This window comes from Apium graveolens, chromosome 5, assembly GCF_009905375.1.
Source record: "Apium graveolens cultivar Ventura chromosome 5, ASM990537v1, whole genome shotgun sequence".
Taxonomy (NCBI): domain Eukaryota; kingdom Viridiplantae; phylum Streptophyta; class Magnoliopsida; order Apiales; family Apiaceae; genus Apium; species Apium graveolens.
Window position 1 is genome coordinate 13,265,185 of NC_133651.1, and position 20,821 is coordinate 13,286,005.

General features: G+C 35.2%; 2 protein-coding genes across 2 annotated transcripts; one reads left to right on the forward strand and one right to left on the reverse strand.

The window, feature by feature from the left end:
* Positions 1–10,469: 10,469 nt before the first annotated feature.
* LOC141723431 (ACT domain-containing protein ACR1-like) lies at positions 10,470–13,709 on the forward strand. Its single transcript, XM_074525232.1, has 9 exons — positions 10,470–10,640; positions 10,758–10,839; positions 11,067–11,189; positions 11,317–11,362; positions 11,708–11,822; positions 12,030–12,097; positions 12,234–12,884; positions 13,013–13,117; positions 13,192–13,709. Exons 3-9 carry the CDS (start codon positions 11,125–11,127, stop codon positions 13,591–13,593), a joined length of 1,452 nt encoding a protein of 483 aa, XP_074381333.1. The 5' UTR covers positions 10,470–10,640; positions 10,758–10,839; positions 11,067–11,124; the 3' UTR covers positions 13,594–13,709.
* Positions 13,710–14,472: 763 nt separating this feature from the next.
* Positions 14,473–20,403, reverse strand: LOC141723432 (uncharacterized). The gene is made up of 3 exons (XM_074525233.1): positions 19,380–20,403; positions 16,268–16,455; positions 14,473–15,309 (listed from the first exon to the last, which is right to left on the reverse strand). Exons 1-3 carry the CDS (start codon positions 19,918–19,920, stop codon positions 14,818–14,820), a joined length of 1,221 nt encoding a protein of 406 aa, XP_074381334.1. The 5' UTR covers positions 19,921–20,403; the 3' UTR covers positions 14,473–14,817.
* Positions 20,404–20,821: the final 418 nt, after the last annotated feature.

Below are 20,821 nucleotides of genomic sequence, written 5' to 3' on the forward strand. Positions count from 1 at the left end.
ATTTATTTGGCTCATGTTGTGGATGTGGAGAAAGAATTCGTGAGGATTGAGGATATCCCAATAGTAAGAGATTTTCCAGATGTATTTCCTGATGAATTGCCTGGACTACCTCCAAATAGAGAGATCGAGTTTACGATTGATTTGGCTCATGGAACGGAACCAGTATCGAAAGCTCCCTATCGTATGGCGCCAGTCGAGATGAAGGAAATGGCCGCTCAGTTGCAAGAATTGTTGGATAAAGGAGTAATTCGGCCGAGTGTATCCCCGTAGGGCGCACCGGTGTTGTTTGTAAAGAAAAAGGATGGAAGTATGAGGTTTGCATTGATTATTGTGAATTGAATAAGTTGACGATTAAGAATAAGTACCCTCTACCGCGAATCGATGACTTGTTTGATCAGTTAAAAGGAGCTTCATGTTTCTCCAAGATTGATTTAAGATCTGGGTATCATCAATTAAAGATTAAAGCGGAAGATATACCCAAGACAGCGTTTCGAACGAGATATGGACACTACGAGTTTTTGGTAATGGCGTTTGGCTTGACGAACGCGCCAGCCGCATTTATGGATCTTATGAACAGAGTGTTCAAGCAATATTTGGATAAATTCGTTATTGTGTTTATTGACGATATATTGATTTACTCCAAGACGGAAGAAGATCATAAGGAGCATTTGAGGATTTCTTTGGAAACTCTGAGGAAAGAGAAGCTATACACTAAGTTTTCGAAGTGTGAATTTTGGTTAAAGGAAGTGCAATTTCTTGGTCATGTAGTTAATAAAGAAGGAATCAAAGTGGACCCAGCCAATATAGAAGCTGTAATGAATTGGGAAAGGTCCAAGACTCCTACAGAAGTCAGAAGTTTTCTGGGATTAGACGGATACTACAGAAGGTTTGTGCGAGATTTCTTAAAGATTGTTGTTCCCTTAACGAAGTTGACAAGAAAGAATGAGAAGTTTGTATGAACGGAAAAGTGCAAGGAAAGTTATCAAGAGTTAAAGAAAAGGCTGGTAACTGCCCTAGTGTTGGTGTTACCTGATGAAAAAAGAGAATTTGTAATATTCAGTGATGCTTCGTATAAAAGACTTGGATGTGTGTTAATACAACACGGGAAGGTAATAGCATATGCGTCAAGGCAACTCAAGCCGCACGAGCAAAAGTATCCAACGCATGATTTGGAATTGGCAGCAATTGTGTTTGCCCTTAACATTTGGAGGCATTATTTATACGGGGAAAAGTGCGAGATTTATACAGATCATAAGAGTTTATAATATATCTTCACTCAAAAGGAATTGAATATGAGTCAGAGAAGATGGTTAGAGTTGATCAAAGATTATGATTGTACGATAAATTATCATCCTGGAAAGGCAAATGTGGTAGCAGACGCTTTAAGCTGCAAAGAAAGGTTGAATATATTAACGTCGTCGGAAGATTTGATCAAGGATTTTGAAAAGATGGAGATAGAAGTGCAGACTCCAGGAATTGGAGGTGAAGTATATATGCAATGACATATCAACCTGAAATTTTGGAAAAGATTTGATGCTGTCAAGAGCAAGTGATGAATCGCGAAAAGGATAAGTTGTAAGGAGAAGAAATTAAAGCTCAAAAGGATGGAAAAGGAATATACCGTGTTAGCTCACGTATTTGGATACCTAATATCGTGGAACTAAAGCACGAGATTTTGCAAGAAATGCATAACTCGAGATTTTCAATTCACCCTGGAAGTACGAAAATGTACCAAGATTTAAAAGAAAGTTATTGGTGGCCAAACATGAAGAAGGAAATTGCGGAATGGATAAGTAAGTGTTATACGTGTCAAAGAGTCAAAGAGTAAGTATTATACGTGTCAAAGAGTAAGCTCTTCCAAGGAATAAAAATCATCACTGGATTGATTTGTAGTAGGATGATCATATTCTGCTACTAACACATTTTCCTCAGCCTTGGAAAACTGTACCATTCTCTCGGACTGTTGAGATTGTTGTTGTTGTTGACCTTCAGCTACAAGAGCAGTAGATGTGCTGACCATTCTATCTTTCCCGTAGACTTCCTTCTGCTGAATCTGCTCCAACTCATAGGTTTTTAACATACCATATAGTCTATCCAAAGAAATCTCACTCAGATCTCTAGCTTCTCTTATGGCAGTGATTCTATGTTCAAGATGAGTTTGCAGTGTTAAAAGGAACTTTTTGTTGACCTCCCTGATTGAATAATATTTTCCATTTATGTTCAGGTTGTTGATCAATGCATTGTACCTCTCAAACACTTCAGTAATTCCTTCTCCTGGATTGGATTTAAAATGTTCATACTCAGAGGTTAGGATCTCCAACTTGTTCTCCCTAACTTCGTCGGTACCTTCATTAATCACCTCAATAGTTTCCCAGATGTGTTTGGAATTTTTACAGTTCATCACATGTCTGTTCATCAAGGGATCGAGGGAATCAACTAAAATTAACTGAAGGCTGGCATCCAAGGAGGCTTCTTCTTTTTCAGCAGGAGAAAAATCCTCAGGCTCTTTTGGATAGGTTCTAGCTTAGGTAATCACAACATCATCTACTATCACCTCTGGTTCAATAACCATCGGAGTTTTTGGACCCTTCTTTAACAAGTTCAGATATTTGGAATTTGCAACTTGTAAAAACAAGAGCATCTTTTTCTTCCACATGATATAATTTTCTTTATCAAATGGTGGGATTTTAACGGTTCCAACTTTTTGTGAATTCATTATGAATTTTTGAATAAATAAAAATTCAAGGAGTTGAAAAAATCAAAAAAGTCTAGGATCTTGATTTGTTCGTTAATCAGAAGGCTCTGATACCAATTGTTAGGTCCCAATGTTTTTGTAGAAGGGGGGGTTGAATACAAATAATACCGAATAATCGAATTTAGTGCAGAATAAAAAATTGAAACAAAATTCAAGTTAAATAAAAATATTATTAAACTTGAAAGGTGTTACAACAACGGTATCGATTACAAGGGATTAATCTCAAATTAATTATCATAAATCTAGAATAAATTCGACATGAACTTTTTCTATTTTTGAATAAAAAGATTCAAATACTAAACGCAATTTGAGATTAAGTTCTAGGGATTTTGATCCGCTAGATAGTTACACAAGAACAAGAGAATGATTCCTAGTTGTTTGGATTTAACTTTAAAACTAGAAATTGTGATCTTGAAGTTTGCAGATGAAAGATGAAATGTTGTCTGCTTCTTTTCTCTTTTTGTTCTTGAAATGTTGGATGATAAAAAAATGACTTCTGCTGCTTCCGTCTTTATAATTCAATCAACAGAATCACTTGAACTGGAATGACAATCGGTTGAACTAGCAAGACAATCTGCTGAACCAGTAGAACTTTCGGTATGACAATCAGTTTAAGCTAGTATGACTTTCGGTATGACTATCTGTTGAACTAGCAAGACTATCAAACTGAACTAGCAAGACTATCTCCTTCCAGTAGAACTTTCGGTGAGACAATTGAAATGACTTGGCATGACAATCGGTATGACAATCCAGATTGTCATGCTAGTTCAATTTCAATTGTCTTGCTGAATTAAAACTGATTTTAATCCAATTAAAATTCTGAAAAATTCTTAATATTAATTCAGAATTAATTAATCAATTAATTCAATTAATCAATAAATTAATCTTTGCAGATATAATTTATTTTCTTAATTAAATTATATGACTTAATTAATTAATAGAGAATTAATATTAATCTTGAGCAGCAACCACTCTTCTGAAAATCTTCTGAAAATCACTGAGAATTATGAATCAATTCCACCACTTCAATGTTGACACTCGATGTACTATCTGGTTCATGAGTGACTAACTTCCGTGACGTTTCTTCATGTCTTGACTTTGACACTTTGATTTTCTTCAGATTAAATCCTTGTAATTCTCTGATACCCTGACGAGATCTCTGTCACTTGATTAAATCTTCAATCTTGATTTGTATCACTGAGGCTTGATCAATTTCTTGAACTTCTTCCAGTGAAGTAATTCCTCAAGTCTGTAGATGAACCTTGTTTCTGAATCATTTGACAGATGTTACTTTGTGAGATCTCTTTGACGGTAGATCCACTATTTACTTGTTACATTCTTATTTGAGTTGAGTTAAATTCTCGAATATACAAATAGGCTATGACATATGCCTTACAGTTCCAATTTAAAGAGTCAGCCTAGGAGTTAAGCTGTGTTATCAGGCCGTCAAGTAGAACGGAACCCGTCCTAATAAGGATTTAAAGTATATAAAATGTGAAATATGTATGATTGTGTGAAATGAATGTTTAAATGAAGTATTGCGTCCTAGTGACGTGTCGGTCGATAATGATAATGAGAAGCGTAATTGAAACGCTGAGCGTCGGGCCGTCAGGCAGAACGTGACCCGGAATGCGTAAAAAGGGAATAATATTATAAAGGACAATTTCTATGATCAGACATGAGTTTTGATGTGCTCGTATATTTGTTTGCTTGTCCTTATGCATGATTACGTGATCTGTTGATATTTTATGGATTTAAGGGAATTATCTGATTTAAATAAAGGTTTATTTAACCTTTGCACATTTTTATAAAATTATCTGAGTAAGATAACTGCATGAGATTTGTTCTGTTATCTTCGTAATAATCCTGTAGACTTTCTAAAAATGATGGACGGGCTTATTTGGTGATCGTTGTATTTTAAATTGATTTTTATATGATAAAGTGTTATTATTAGCACAAACTTGTAAAAATCATATAAAATCAACCGTACACTCAAAATCTTATTATGAGTAATGGTTGGAAAGCTAATTTTGAGATTCACGTTTTAAAATTATCATTCGTATCAAATTTATTTTTTCCGAGAGAGACATTTGCAAATCAAATTCGTTTTCTATTAAGAATAAAAAGTGAATCAGAAATGAGATACCTAATTACCATACTACCCCTCCCTTGGTAGTATATAATCTCACCCACCTCCTCTTTTCTTTCTTTTTACCCGAGCTTCTCTCTTCTCTTTCTTTTTCTCTCATTTCTTCATCCCTCTCGGGATTTCTCTCTCTCTCACTCTCGATTCGGAACGTGGGGGCATTTAGGCTGGGAAAGGTATACTGGGTGGCAGTAGTTCAACCTTTGTGAAACAGGAAAGCGAATTCAGGCAAGTAACTCTAATTACTTGTGTAAATGGTTATAGAGAGAATGTTGTTCATACCATGTAGAGTATTGAACTGTTAAAATAATGAAACCCTGTTATTGATTTGAGATACATGTCTTTGATCTTGTAAAACTGTTACTGATAAGCTTATTGATTCGACCCTTTGGTAACCCATCTTTTCTGTTCAACTTATTTGTTATGCCATGAACTGTTATAAACCCTATAATTACCTTTACGAACACCTTGTAATGATGCCATATTCTTTGATCACCATATCCCCTATTGAACCTTGGAACAGTCTGATTCTTTTAACTTAAGTACCTTGTTATCATTGATTCAAAACCCCTAGAATTTCATCTTGTTTATCCCTGATTCATTTCTTTAACTTTGAAATTCTTGAAATTGAATCTAAGAATGAGTTTCGACTTGAAAGAGTCCGAATGATTTCCTATTCTTGGTAATGATAAAATGAATTTAGAAAACCTACTTTTTCCAACTCAAGGTTTTCCAAACGAATTCATGATGGATTGGATTGGACGTAAGAGGCTAGTGGGACTAGTCCAGTCATTGTAAGAGGCTAGCGGGACTAGTCCAGTCATTGTAAGAGGCTAGCGGGGCTAGTCCAGTTTAAGGCTGAAATTATGTCGTATGGTACCTTAAAGACCGGATGAAGGTCGGTACGGGCTGATCACCCGTATTATAATGAAATGAAAAGATAAAGTGATCCAATCAGGGGTTCTTTATTGATTATTTAAAATGAACTTGAAACTTCCTACTTAGTAATTGATTCTTTGAAAATGAAAAATGGTTTATATTGCTTTGAAAAGAGTTGATTGTGATATTGTGAAGCTTAAACCTTGTGAACCCTGATTCTAATCTGTTGATCATATAATTGGTTCCATATAGTGAAATATTGTTGCTTTCCTTTCTGAAAGATCTGTTTTGATCCTTTAATGATTTGTGATGAATTTCGGCTTTCACCCTGCTTCGAGCCTTGTTCCTTGAAAGCCCCACATTTTTCCTTCATAACCCTTTCATAACCCGAAAGATGTAAATCTGCCACCTAGAACAAATAAAGTAGAATGCCCTGAGATTGGTAAAGTATATTGTGGATTTTATATCGTAGAACTGCTTTATAGTTACTTGCTGAGTTTTATACTCATATGTTTTATTTTAATCTAACCATGGCAGTTAAGTAAGAAGATGACTAGGCTTAGGCGCACTGCTCGTAAGAGCGTACCTGGTGGTCCCCACCGTGTTGAGGGCTTTCGGTTGCCAGAGCAGGTAGTGGTGTTTTTGAGTGAGAAAGCGCTTAGCCAGAAGGTTGTAAAGATACAATGGGTTATCTGTCGGTTCCAAACCGGAATCGATTATGTTTATTTAATATTATTTTGGGGTTATAAGTTATATTTTATGGTTGGTAATTGTAATCTTGTCTTATACTTTATCATGTTTGATCATGTTAGTAGTTAATCGGGGTTTATGCTTATTTAATTATTAGATTAAAGGTGTGTGGGTCCTCATTTCCTAACCCCGAGATTGAGGGCGTCACATTTTATCTATTTACAGGGTTCAGTGGGGGGTTGCTCAAGCGTACAGTTGCATCAATTGGAGAGTAAAATGCAGTAGTATGCAGCTACTTCACTTTTATGTTGGATTTGTATAAATTTAATGCATATTATAATTTGTAAACTTAAATTTAATGCAGCTACTTCAATTTATACTTTTGTGCTGATGGTACATGTCCATGCATTGATGCTTAATGGTCAATTTTGAAGTGGTCGTAAGAATCAAGATATTAAAATTCAACTTCATTTTTGTTTGTATAAAAAGAATTTTCAAAACATTTTGGTTTTCATAAACCGAATCGATAAACCGAAATAATTCGGTTCAATTTATCAATTAGTTCGGTTCGATCACAAAAATATTAACATTTTGATTTTTTGGTCAATTCGGTTCGCTTCAGTATCTGACCGAACAGACATAACAAACCGACCGAATGTTCAGCCCTTAACAAATTCGAGAGGCATTAAGCTGGGTAAAAACAAAGTGTGACCTAAAGTGGTAATAGAAACAAATTGCCTCATGGTTGTTTATGTGATGAGGTGCTCAACAATCAAGCTCTCGTACTTGGGAAGAGTGGTAGACAAGCGCATACTTTTACTATCAAAATTAGAAGAACATGATGTGATGTTATATTTTGTTAAGCAATCTAAAAAATAATGTAGCTCATTCATAGCAAAATACACTATAGTTGGATAGGGGGAATGCCCACCCGGAATTCTTTTTATATATTGTTAGATGACTTGAAGTTTTAATGAATTTCACCTTTTAGCCAAAAAAAGAGAAAAAAAATTAATAATATAGTAGCGACTAAATATTTTAAAACGATTTTTAAAACGCATTGGCAACCTAGTAATTCTCTTTTCTTTGATAATATCACCAACTCTCGCTAAGAGCATTTCCAATACTTCGCATACGTACATTTTATACTTCACTATTAATTAAATAATAATGTGACATCTATTGTATGCTACCACCGTCCCGTAACCGTCCCGTAGGTTGTTAACATCGTCAGAGGGTTTGTTGAGCAAATTAATTCATAAGACAATTATACCCTTACATTTTCATTTATATATATTTAGTTCACCTTGTTATTCATCTATTAAAAATTATCAATTGTTGTATAATTAATATGTGCATACATACATACATACAATTAAAATATATACATATAATATAAATTAATACAGGGACATACTCATATATTCTTATTTGTCATCAATCTAAACTCGTCCTCCAACATAATGAAATTGCGAAATATTATATTAAATTCAATGAAATAAAAAATAAAATATATTATTCATACATATATGTACGATTTATACTTCAATATTAATCATTTTATGACATATATCATATACTTTCACCGTCCCATAAATTGTTAAGATCGTTGTTAGACACAAAGATTAAAAAATGAATAATGTTGAAGAAAAATTAAGAATGCGAGGGTAAATTTTGGAGCCAATATATAATAAATGTTATTTTAAGAAATGTTAACAATCTGTTAGAACATCACAAAATAAAAAGTTATTGAGACGGAGAGTATCATATATGATTCAGTGAGTAAACTTACACTGATGTCAACTGCCAATATAGTACTCCCTCAATCCCGGCCAATTGTTATCGTTTTTACGAGAGTGTCTGGCACACATTTTAAGATGAATATAAATATAGTTTTATAATTTTTTTTTAATTTTTTTTTCTAAATAAAAGTTTAAACATTTTAATTTTATTCAGAAAAAGAAATTTTTTAAACAAAATTGTAGAACTGTACTTTTTATTTATCTTAAAATGCGTGTCGAACACTATCTTAGAAACAATAACAATCGGGAGGGACGGAGGGAATATGATTTATCAATCACATTTCTTACACATAATACATTAAATAACTAAAAAACAAACTAATAATTATTTTATATTTAGAGTGAATGATATATATCAGGCACACATAATAACTTGTATTTATTTTATTTTCAAGCATTAACATATACTCTTGTGAATGCCATTTAATTATGAAGTGTCATTTAATTATGAAGGAGTAACAAATACCATTTAATTATGAAGTGCCAAAAAATATATACTAAAGTAATTTATTATTTCCTGTAAATGCACTATTTCTAACATACCTCAATCACTCGTGGTCATATGAATAAACAGATAATTTATCCGTCCCCTAGGTAACAACATAAATATATCGTCAATGCATATGCACGGGTTACACAACTAGTTTATCTAATGGGTATGATTTATACTTCAATGATATTGTCTATTTTTTGACCATGTAAAATCATGCCTAAGACCTTTCTCTGTTGGACAAATATTGCCAACTAAAAATAATTGTCTATATTTTCTCCAAAACGAGTACAAGAATATTTACATATTTTCTAAAAATCCAACATTCATGACACCTATATGCCATATTGATTATTTAATTAGCTAAGGGTTTCTCGTATCGGAAATGCTCTAATCTATGAAAATAAATATTGTGAGTTCAAAATTAGTTCTCAAAATAATTATAAAATAACACATGTCATATTTTTATTGGCTAAATATTAAATAAATCTCTCTTACATTCACACTAATATCACCAATTAAATAATTTCATACTACTAGATTACCTCTCTCACATCAATTTATAACAATTTTTTGTAACTTTTTTTTGCGCCTTTATTATTACTCCTAATCTATTCCCTTTTTCATCTATTTCCTTTAATTCTTGTAATTTACGCACCATCCAACTGTTAATATTATCTTTTTTTAAGTATCCCAATTTGTCCAGCTGGCTTGACACCAGTTCATCCCAGTCTTTGCATGTTACACCCAGCAGCCGCAATTCTATACGACACCTACGTGCCACGTTTATATATACGTGGCAACCCCCCTCTTCCCTTCCAAAAAACACTCATTATAAAACGACAGAGATGCCACGTTTTCAGCCCACAGATTTCCGTTCAGCCACTTCACCCCCTCTTTGCTATTTTTAGCTCTGCAGCTTCGCTACGTTCTTGTATTTAAAATTCAGTAAACTATGTTTCAGAAAAAAGAAAAATAAAAGTTATATCTCCAACTGTAGAGGTCTAAATTTAATTAACAATTGACAAATAATAATACGATTTTTCTAGTGTGTTGTCGGGGCACATGTTAAAAAACCGTAATTGATAAATTGTCAAAATTTTATTAATGGAGAACTTATTAATAATGGTGGACTTAATATTGAACCTCTGTATTTACAAATATCTCCATTAATAAAATTAGACAACTTATTAATCACAAATTTTTAGCGTATGCCCTTGCTAGAAAAACCGATAGCAATAATTTAACATCAAACATATTGTATTTTCAATAACAAAATATCAGGCAGTTTTTATTAAAAAAATAAATATAGATATTTAAATATTTATATAGTGATTTTCATTCACTGAAAAAACTATGGTTACATAAATCGATCTACTTTTTAAAAATTTCAGAAAAAAATAAATAAATCATTTAAATATTTAGAAATTACAGATAAATTAAAAAACAATATCTCAAATAAATAATTCTGATTTTCGAAATTTGTCATCGTCTAGGAAACTACCTGTATGTCATATTATACATGCGCCTAACACAGCTGTAAAGTAATATACATGTGAATGAGAGCGAATTTAAACACATACAATCAAATTAATATAATTATTATAACGTAATTTTTTTTACCAGTTTCCATATACTGTATAATTTTGTGCTCCTCTCATCTGCTGATACATGTAATTACATAAATAAATGGGGCACAAATACATGTCTATAAATCTCTAGCCCCTTCCAGCACATCCAGCAGTCTGGGTTGATAATTCGCCACTGTCCTTATCAGCTCCCCCTCCTCAACCCCCTCCAGGCTCCACCCTCTCTCTCTCTCTCTCTCTCTCTCTTAATCTCTCTGTACATATACCATAGTTTCCGTACATATATCAGGTAATATTATTTTATTAACATTTCATTTTATATGAGTATTATTACGTGATCGCTTTTCCTCTAAAATAGAGTTTTATTTGTATGTATTCTTATGTGTTTCATCGTTATTGCCGTCAGCTTAATATAAAAAACACAGAGTGGCAATGGAGGCCAGCTAAGGAACCAACGTCTGCATGCGTTCTTCTTCATCACTATCCAGGTATTGTATTGTTTTCCTATTTCCTTAAAATGTGTACAGTTAATGAAGTACATATATATTTGCCCCTGTTAAATTGGTACATACCTTGTATAACATATGCATATCAAGCAGTTTAATGAATAGCCATTATGTTTAAGTTTGTTTAGCCTCATCAAATGTGTACAACTAAACTATACTCTTATCTCATCTGTGTTGTCAACTTGACATTGATTCATTGTATTTCTCAGATTGCAGGTTTTAAACAAGCTCAAACTCATTACCTGATCATAATAGTACTCTTCTCCTATGGACATTTTTCGGAGTTACCATCGCGAAATTGAATTACTAATGGAAAGGCTACACCCTCCCAGGTTTATCCTTCTTCCTCTTAACATAATTCATCCCTGTACATCATCTAATTTTGCAACCGTACCGTAATGTTATCGTGTTGTGTTTTTGTTATGATCCATATAAATGTGCTGTTCTCGAATTTTGCAGGGTCTGTATTGATAATGATACCTGCAAAGACTGCACCCTAGTAAAGGTATAATGCTATCCATTGCTAAATTGTTAAAGATTATCTAACATGTTCCATTATACTGATATGTACTAGCATGATCACAAGTTTATTCACTAGCTAGAGGTACAGAATTTGAACGCAATTTATCTGTGTTCAAAGTGATTCTAAGACTTATTGTATGACTACATTTGGCCTATCTTTCTTGCTGCATACTCATTTTCAAACTAATTAACTCTATCTAGACTAGCAGATGCACATAATATTTTTTACGCACTTCAACTGTTTGAAGTATTTACTAATTGATTATGTATAGAGTAGATTGCGAAATATTGAAATGTACTTATGCTTGTCTCTGTTATGGTTGACCAGGTTGATAGCACAAACAGGAACGGCATATTACTAGAGATGGTTCAGGTTCTTACAGATCTTAACCTTGTTATCTCGAAGGCTTACATTTCTTCTGATGGTGTTTGGTTTATGGATGGTAAGTTCTCTTTCTATTGACAGCATCATTCCGTGCCCTAACACGCATTATCACCCTGTACTTGCATACAGTTTAAATTAACTTAAACTAAAAGTTTCAATATAAAATATATAATCTATACTTTTGGTCTTAATATTACTTCTTGAACACTCAGATCTGTATATTTGGCTGTAGATACTCATTTAGGCTTATACTTTTTTTGGTCAGTGTTTCATGTGACGGACCAGCTTGGGAACAAAATTACTGATGAAGGCCTCATAGTTTACATTCAGCAGGTCAGTCACGCTCACACATCCACACAAATTTCCCACTCTCTTCCTGTATATAGGCATAATTAGACACTGACCAGTGATGATGATGATGATGATGATTGTGTGCATGTTTGTGTGTGTGTTGTTCGCAACTTAACAGGCAATGTGTCCAAGTAGAAATGGAAAAAGAGAAGTCCAAACAAGTATTGGTAGAGATGTGAGACCCTGGCATGTCTCAACAGATCAGACAGCCATTGAGATAACAGGGAGGGATAGGCCAGGTCTAATGTCCGAAATAGCAGCTGCTCTAGCTGAACTGGAGTGCAATACGTCTGCTGCAGTGGCATGGACACATAACACCCGAGTAGCATGCATCCTTTATGTGGAAGATGGATTAAGCAGCATGCCTGTCATTGACCCCTGCAGACTGTCTCTTATACAGTCCAGGCTAGAAAATGTGGTGAGAGCTCACCACCGTGAAGGAGAGCGACGAAGTGTGAGTTTGGCCGTCCCTACGCCTAGCCTGACCCACACAGAGCGGAGGCTTCATCAACTAATGGCAGCTGATATAGATAATGAGATGCTCTTTTCATGTAGTGATGACATAAAGAATTGGTCAGGAAGCAAGAGGGATAATTTTGACGAGACCAAAGTAACAATAGAGAAATGTCATGAAAAGGATTACTCTACAGTAACAGTGAGTAGCAGAGACCGGCCAAAGCTACTGTTTGATACATTATGTGCGCTCACAGACATGCAATGCGTGGTGTTTCATGCAGCCGTGAGCTCTCAAGGCTCCACAGCTATCCAGGTAAGTTGTTAGGCATATGGCAGTCTTTCTTTTCTGGTTATATATTGAGCAATCTCTGGCAATCAAGCTTTTACCAAGGCTGGGTATAGTAGCCTACTGATCATTCTCTGGTTATATAAAATTCACAGGAGTACTACATTCGGCACAAGGATGGGTGCACCCTAAACATGGATGCTGAAAGGCATGTAGTAACCAAACATTTGATTGCAGCAGTTGACAGGAGGGCTTCACATGTTAGTATCTTCACTTTTTCCAAAGTTAATAACAAATAATATTAGTAATGATGGTTTCTCACTAATTTCTACAGGGACTGAGATTAGACATCAGCACTGAGAACAGGTTGGGAGTGCTTTCTGATGTTACCAGAGTTCTTAGGGAGAATGGACTATCTATACTGAGGGCTGAGATTGGGACACAAAGTGATAAAGCAGCTGGGACCTTCTATGTTGCAGATACCTCTGGGGTCGATGTTAGCTTAGATACAGTGGAGGCTGTTAGAGCTGAAATTGATATTGATATCAAAGTTGTTAACAAAACCTTAAGGGATCCTCAAACTTCGGCAGGCACAAGTGCGGATATAAGCAAACAACCTAGCACCTCTGGGAGCAGAGCAAGTGATGTAAAAGATGACACAAGGTTCTCGCTACTTTACCTATTGCGGTCACAGTATGAGCGATTCTCGAGCAATTTCAGAGCTATTATGTCGTAAATCTTGTAGTCTCTACTCTCTATACTATGTGCATTTTACTAGCTTGTATCCGTATGTACATTAATAGTTTCTGTTTCCTGTACAGTTTGTTAAATGAATAAACTTAGTTTGCGTTATATTTGTTTTGTGGAATATTTTGTAGAAGAAACTCTTTTTACATCTTCATCATGTAAACGAAACCCTTCCCGTTCCTTGAGGAAAAACTGAATGCTTGTTTCCTGTTGTCTTTTCAATCATTGAATCTACACTCCAACCCCCCCCCCCTTTCCCCGGTTACTTATGGGTCCCGTCATATTATATAGCAGTTAATTTACACGCCTGCCTGAGCAGAACGACAGAAGGGACCCAAGTTCTAGGAAAATCCTTCCATTTTTAGATACTTGATCTTAGTAAGAAGGACCATACAACATGAATGTCTTGTATGTCCATGATATTATTTACTTTAACATCTTGCTCTCGAGTTTTAAAAAGGGTGGAAAGCAAGTGAAGGGTGAGTAAAATAGTTTCACTCACTTATAATTGTGCTCCCGGGTTTTTAAAAGGAACGAAAGCAAATGATAATGAATGAAAATTTGACATATTTTCATTTCAAAACTTTCACTATTTTCATTTCAAAACTCACTCCAAAAGCGGGGTGAAAGTACTTTACCTCCTATCACTTATTTTCTTCCCTGTTAAAAACTCAGGATCAAGGCCTAAGTAACGTTCCCTTCTTTCTTATTCACAGTGCACAAAATAACCCAGGGGCGATACTAATTATTTTGAATGGCAAAACAGAAAATAATCAAAAGTAAAAAATCAAAGCCCTGTATATCATATTTCTATGCAGGGAACCCTTTCCTAAATCCGCCCCTGAAAGGTCGAAAAATGGCACGAGACTGAAAAGATAACTAAGATAATCCACTTTCTCTTTGTTTGAGTTTTATGTAAATTTCAGTTTCTATTCTACAGGCTTCTGGCAGATTTAAGAGACTAAAACCAGAGTATTCACATTATGAGCGTAAAATAACATAAATCATAAACAGATCTATAAAGCTTTTGACTCCACATTATGCCACATCAATTTCATCAATAATTTGTGACTCTTTATTCTCTGGGTTATGAGTAATTACCTGCTCAGATCCAGCATGCTCGATACCTTCCAGGCTGATACATTTAGCTGAATCTGCAGAATGAATATGTAAGTTCCCCACTCTTGAGCCTTTTGTCGAAGAATCAGATTTTCTAACTCGCCGGAACATCTGCCTCATCCTCTTCAAGATCACTGAATGATACATCTTCTTCATTATCAATGGGTACTGTAGTTTCCTTTGAACTGCCTATTCCCGAGTTTTCTTCCTTCAACCAATCATCAGCATCATCTTCATCATTAGTTTCAACAATACTAGAGCCAGAAGCTGAATGCAAGTTTTGATCTTTCTTGGGCTTAACATTCCCTTCTTCAATGACAGACTTGTCAACAATTGGAATTTCACTGCTTGTAATAGGGTGTTTCTCAGTTTCAGGAACTAAAGGAAAATCCACTGGTTCAGAAGCAGATGTCTCAATAGGCACAGATTCTAGTTCAGCAACGGATGACACAGAAAGATGTTCATCACCCTGTGAGTTAATGGAATCTTCCGTATAAGAAGCCCCCCTGCTAGACCAGTCTTGCTCAGGATTTGCATTTGTCTGCTTCTTAACATTGTGTGTCAACAGGGCTCTGGCTTCCAGAATCTGTATACAAGCATTTTATAGAAAGTGTAACTCGGTAAATTATATTTTCTACAAGATCATTTATAGAAAATTGCCAAATATAATAATGACGAAGATACAGAAAATCTATGTCTGAAAGTAACTTTCCAGTCTTGCAAATCAATTGTTTCAGCCTCAAAACCATATCTTTCTTAAAATCAACTTTTGGACATCAACAAAAATACGCTAACGGAAAAAATTGATCTATATCCGCAAGGAAAGTTGGCATCTCAATTCTTACTTCTAGAAGCATTTTACAGGAGAGAAGAATTCAACCTACATCGAACTAGAGAACAGTTGTCAAAATCCATCCATGCAGTTTTGTGCTGGAAAATAAACCCTCTTTATCACATACTAGATGTACCGGACTCTTAACAGGTATTAGATTTAGACAGTTTCAAGTAAAAAACGCAAAAAAGGTTCGAGTATCATCATTGGAACTGTAGAAAGCTGGGATATTTCGGCCACCGACTAATTCCTGTGTCCCCATGCACCCCAGTATGGTATACTCGGATTCTTGGGGTTGGGGATATCTGGATGCACAAAAATCTCAACTAAAATTCATCTTTTTCACAATTTGTATTACAAACATAATTGATTCGGGTTAAAATTCTTGTGTTTTATCATGTATTTGATTCAACTTGCATAAAATTATTATATTTGTTTATAAATTTTATCATTTGTTACATCAAATACATACTTGTAATATTATTATGTGTCTTAACCCCTAGCACCCGAATCCCCGTTTATTTAATTTGCCAAATCCATGTATCCCCGCCGCAATACGCACCCAAATCTGTATCCTTACTTCTTAGTCGGAGGTACAATATCATGCAGCCATGAAATCCTAGAATCTAAGGATACATTATCAAAGAAAGATACAAGAACTCCAAAAGAATATATTAATATTAAATATTTATATGTTGTAAAGCCAATTTACCTGGGGTGTCGATAAAACTTCAGCATCACGTGGGTCAAGTCTAGGATGCAGAAGAATAAAATATATCTTCCAGAACCAAGCCTCACTGATGTAACCTGGGCAAAGTTCCATCCTAAGAGCAGCCAATCTAGGCACAAGGCTTTCAACAGCCAATGCATGCTCTTGTTGAGCATCAGACATGTCAAATTCTGGCGTCGGTGGGAAAAAACATTAATGTTGCAAGTCAGCATTTATTGTATTATGTACAATTAACATTGGAAGACAATAGCAACACTAAGTATCTGTTATGATGGGCATATACTTGGATCTAGGAACACGTGGATGGTGAAACACAAGGGCATATTTCCTCAATATTTATTATCTCAAACAGCAAAATAGTAAAATATTGTGATGCAGAAAACTATGTTTCACTTACTCCCCCTGATGGCCCATAGTTGAGTATGAAGAACTCTTCACTAATCAATTATATAGATGAACTACTGATAACTAGAAGAGATACAAAAATCTTGGCCAACGGAAAGGAGAGAGAGGTTGGAAAAAGTGGGGGGAAAATGTGTCTCGGTGGGAGAGAACATTTAGTAGCAAGACTAAATGGAAAAGACAATTGTTCATTCATGAGAAGCAGATAGCAAAGGTTTCTAGCTTAGGAACAGAGCAATTCATCAGCTTCAGCCTTCAAAAGCCTGAAAATATAATAGTACACAAATTTTGCATTCGGTACTTGAAATGTACCTCACACAAAGAAAGAAAATGTCAAAGATTTGAGGTGGTCATAATTTCGTAGATCTCAATAGGAAGTGTCTATCTTGTGTTTTAAATAAAATAAGTAATAATCATTTTGCTGTATAAGCTTTTTATTGGCTTTTAATGCATCTTAGAAAACTAATGGTTTCACTTCCGGAAAAAGTAAAAGAACATAAAGGCCTACTATTCATGTGATAAATACTACATAAATTAATACCATAATCTGACCTCGTATACATCTATATATATAGAAATGTGCACACGAACGCGCATACATGTGCAATTATTAGAATCTCCAACTACTATCTTTGATTACATTTCAAAGCACAAACAACACTATTTCTCTCCTTCACTACCATTAAAGGTACTAAAACCACTTTTAAGCATGAAACCTAGTTTTATATTAGTCAGTCATGCAAAGAGGTTCATAATGTGTGCTGATCTTGTTAATATCTCTATCAACAAATATAATCATGATCATGAGAATATAAGATTCAAAAATAGATAGATATTGATTTACCAGGATACCCTACTTAGGTGATTGCCTACACTAGACATGAGATAGATATGCCAGAGTAGTAGCCTCCTGAACTCTCAAACACAGGAAATCTAAGTTACCCGGACTAGGGTATAAGTGTCGGACAAGGGTGCAGATCCAAGTGTCAGACCCTTCATTTCTTAAAAATTAGGATTCGTGGATATGGATCCGAAATTGGACACGGGTGCGGGGATTCAGCTTATAGCCTTTACATATATGATATTATACCTACATTTTATATATTTTAAATACGTGAACTAGTGTCTTCCACCAATATAAGGACATATACTAATTGTTTACTTCAAACTAATAGCATAGATCAAAAGAATATCAGGAAAATGGTAATTTATAGACATCCCTCGCCAAAAACAAGTTGTTGTGAAGCTTTGTAAATCATTTTGAACTATATTTCTGAAAATAGGAGTGTCCGGATTTCAATTGAAGGATCCGACTCAGATCCCATACCCACACCCATGTCATATTGCCATGTCCGATTGACACGGGTATGAGGACAAAATTGAAGGGTCCGGGTAACATAGCAGTAAATAAAAGGTTGTGGTGAACCAATTAGGTGCCAGGAAGAGGGTTAAAAGCTTAGTGATTCTCCGAATCACAATAGATATATGATGGGTTTTTTAATGAAAGCAAGATTCTTAAGAATTGAATTAGCCAAAGGTAATTCAGCAATTGAAAATAATCATATAACAGATGAAAATTTGTATTCTTGTTGTTCAATGTTCAAAGCTAAGATAAGCATATAGATGTATATTCCGTAACTTGGTAACTGGGCATTATAATGCTAAAAACTCCACAATAATTATACAAATTATTACCATACCAGTAAAGGGTGAGCAAATATAACTAGAGAAGTGAAGACCACACTAATACTTTCAATTACAAAACCCAAATAATAAAGAACAGCGATTTAGCACACATAACGTATCGATATGCCTCCAATGCCTTACCCCACCTTACATACAAACATTACAGGAAACAAAAATGGAAAGGAGCACATAAGGGGCGAGTGACAAGAATAACCCATTTTGTGTAGGAGAATGACAAAAATAACCGCTTCCAAAAGTTTGGCCAATTTTAGCCGGTGGGATACGCATATGGAAGTGGAGTAATGCTTAATGCACATATAAGGTTGGAGTAATGTGTAACACGAATTCTAGGTTGGAGTAATGTGTAACACGAATTCTAGGTTGGAGTAATGAGTAATACGCATTTCAGACTGGAGTATTATAAAATATTAATAACAGAATACGCATCCTATGTCTGGGTATTAAACCTAATATGCATTTTATAAATGCGTATATCAACTATGTATCAGCCAGCAAGCCCACAAACCACACTATCCCACGTGTACTTCAATTTTATCCCCTCCCACCTTGCACCCCAGAATACGCATTTCACACTTATGTAATAGAACGGTCATATTTGTCCAATAACTTGAAAGTGTGTATTTTTGTTTCAAAACTTTAAAAAGAGGTTATTGGTGTCATTTTTTCTGTTCTTCAGTTCTAATTCGTTGCAATTAGAGTAGCAAACAGATGCCATAGCTTAAATCTCACCAGAATGTAAGCAAAGACCCTTCTACTGAAAGTATCAACTTCTATCTTACATACATCAAATTCGTCATCTTTATCATATAATTTAGGGTTCTAGGTACTTAAACTCTAATCCTACAAATCTATTATGGTCCTCACTAGTATCCAATACGGAAACAAAGCAGCATTACAAAATCAAGTACGCAAACACATTCCCGATAAAAATCAAATCTTTGATATAAAAATTAAATTATCGAATAATACTAGCAAAAAAAAAGACCTTGATCGCTTTCGTGATCAGGTAAAGGAAAATCCAACCAAGTATCGGGATGCATAGTAATATCCCCAACAAAAACCAAAACAGCATCCGTAACACCAAAAACACCAACATCAACCCCTTCTCGTCTCTCCTCCTCGTCATCAGACCCTAATTGAAGAAAACTCGAAGCCATTTTTGACGTAATCTCGGAAACAGAAGCCACATTATCAGATAACTTTGAAATCCCACTTCGAAACCTCCCACCAATCTCCGCAAAATCACTTTTAAATCCGGGTATAATTTCGGATCCATCCGGGTCAGGATCCGAATTGGCGGGTGGGGCAAGAAACGAGGCGACGCCCCAGAATTGTCGGGTCACGGTTTTGGTGAGCTCCGAGAGATCTTGTTTGACGCCGCGATTGGGTGATGGTGGTGGAGAGTTGTTGTTTTCAGTTTGAGGGTCTTTTGCGACGTCGTTTTGGTGTGCGACGTCGTTTTGGTCTGGGTCTGGGTCGTTGAGATCTAGAGTGTTGGAAATGGTTCGAGCGAGCCATGATGACATTTTTTGTTTGAGGAGGGAGTTTGATGATGTTTTGTTGTGTGGTAATGTGAGATCGGAGGTGAGGAGTTTGAGATTAACGTTGGTGGATGGATTAAAGTGGCCGGGATTTGAATCAACCGACGGATGTTTGTGGGATTGATTTGTCTGGTTTTACAAGTATGCTCTCCAATTTACTCCGAGTTCATGAAGGTTGGGCGTGATTTTTGTTTATCAAGGTTGGGCGTGATTCTTATATTTTTAGATTTAAATTAAATATACTCATAAGATATTATCATCAAGAGTTAAATGTAACTGCCTCAAAAAAAAAGAGTTAAATGTAACTTGTGTATCTCAAGTTTGTCATTGGTGAAATTTGTGTAGCTCAATTATGAAAATTGTTGAATGTGTAGCCGGACTTACATAATTTGTGCATAACATATACATACATTAAAGAAGGCCGTTAATATGCTATACAAGAAGAGTGAAAAATGAGTGGCCTTTCTGTAGTTTGATAATACATAATAAGTTTTTCCGGAATGTTAACTATGTGCCTTACAAGTTACAGCCACACAATCTAGTACCAGCACAACTGATCCTGCAAAATCGGCGGCAGCAGTTGCTAGCAATATGAAAGGAGGTGACTTCTCTTCGCATGGCATTCTCCATTCTCCCCCATTCGGTATACAATCTCCTAGAAATTCTCAACAATTATTGTCTGTTGAATTTTCATACGGTCAAAATAGCATTACTGTTGCGGTCCAGGTAAAGCCAGCGGAGCAAAAATAACCAGCTGGTGAGTACCTCTCTTTAATGAAATCCCCACGACTAAGTAAATCTCTATAAGATTAAGTTATATATATGAAAGAAAGAAATATATTTACTTTATCAGGAATCGATAATTTGCATTCATGTTGGCAGCCTG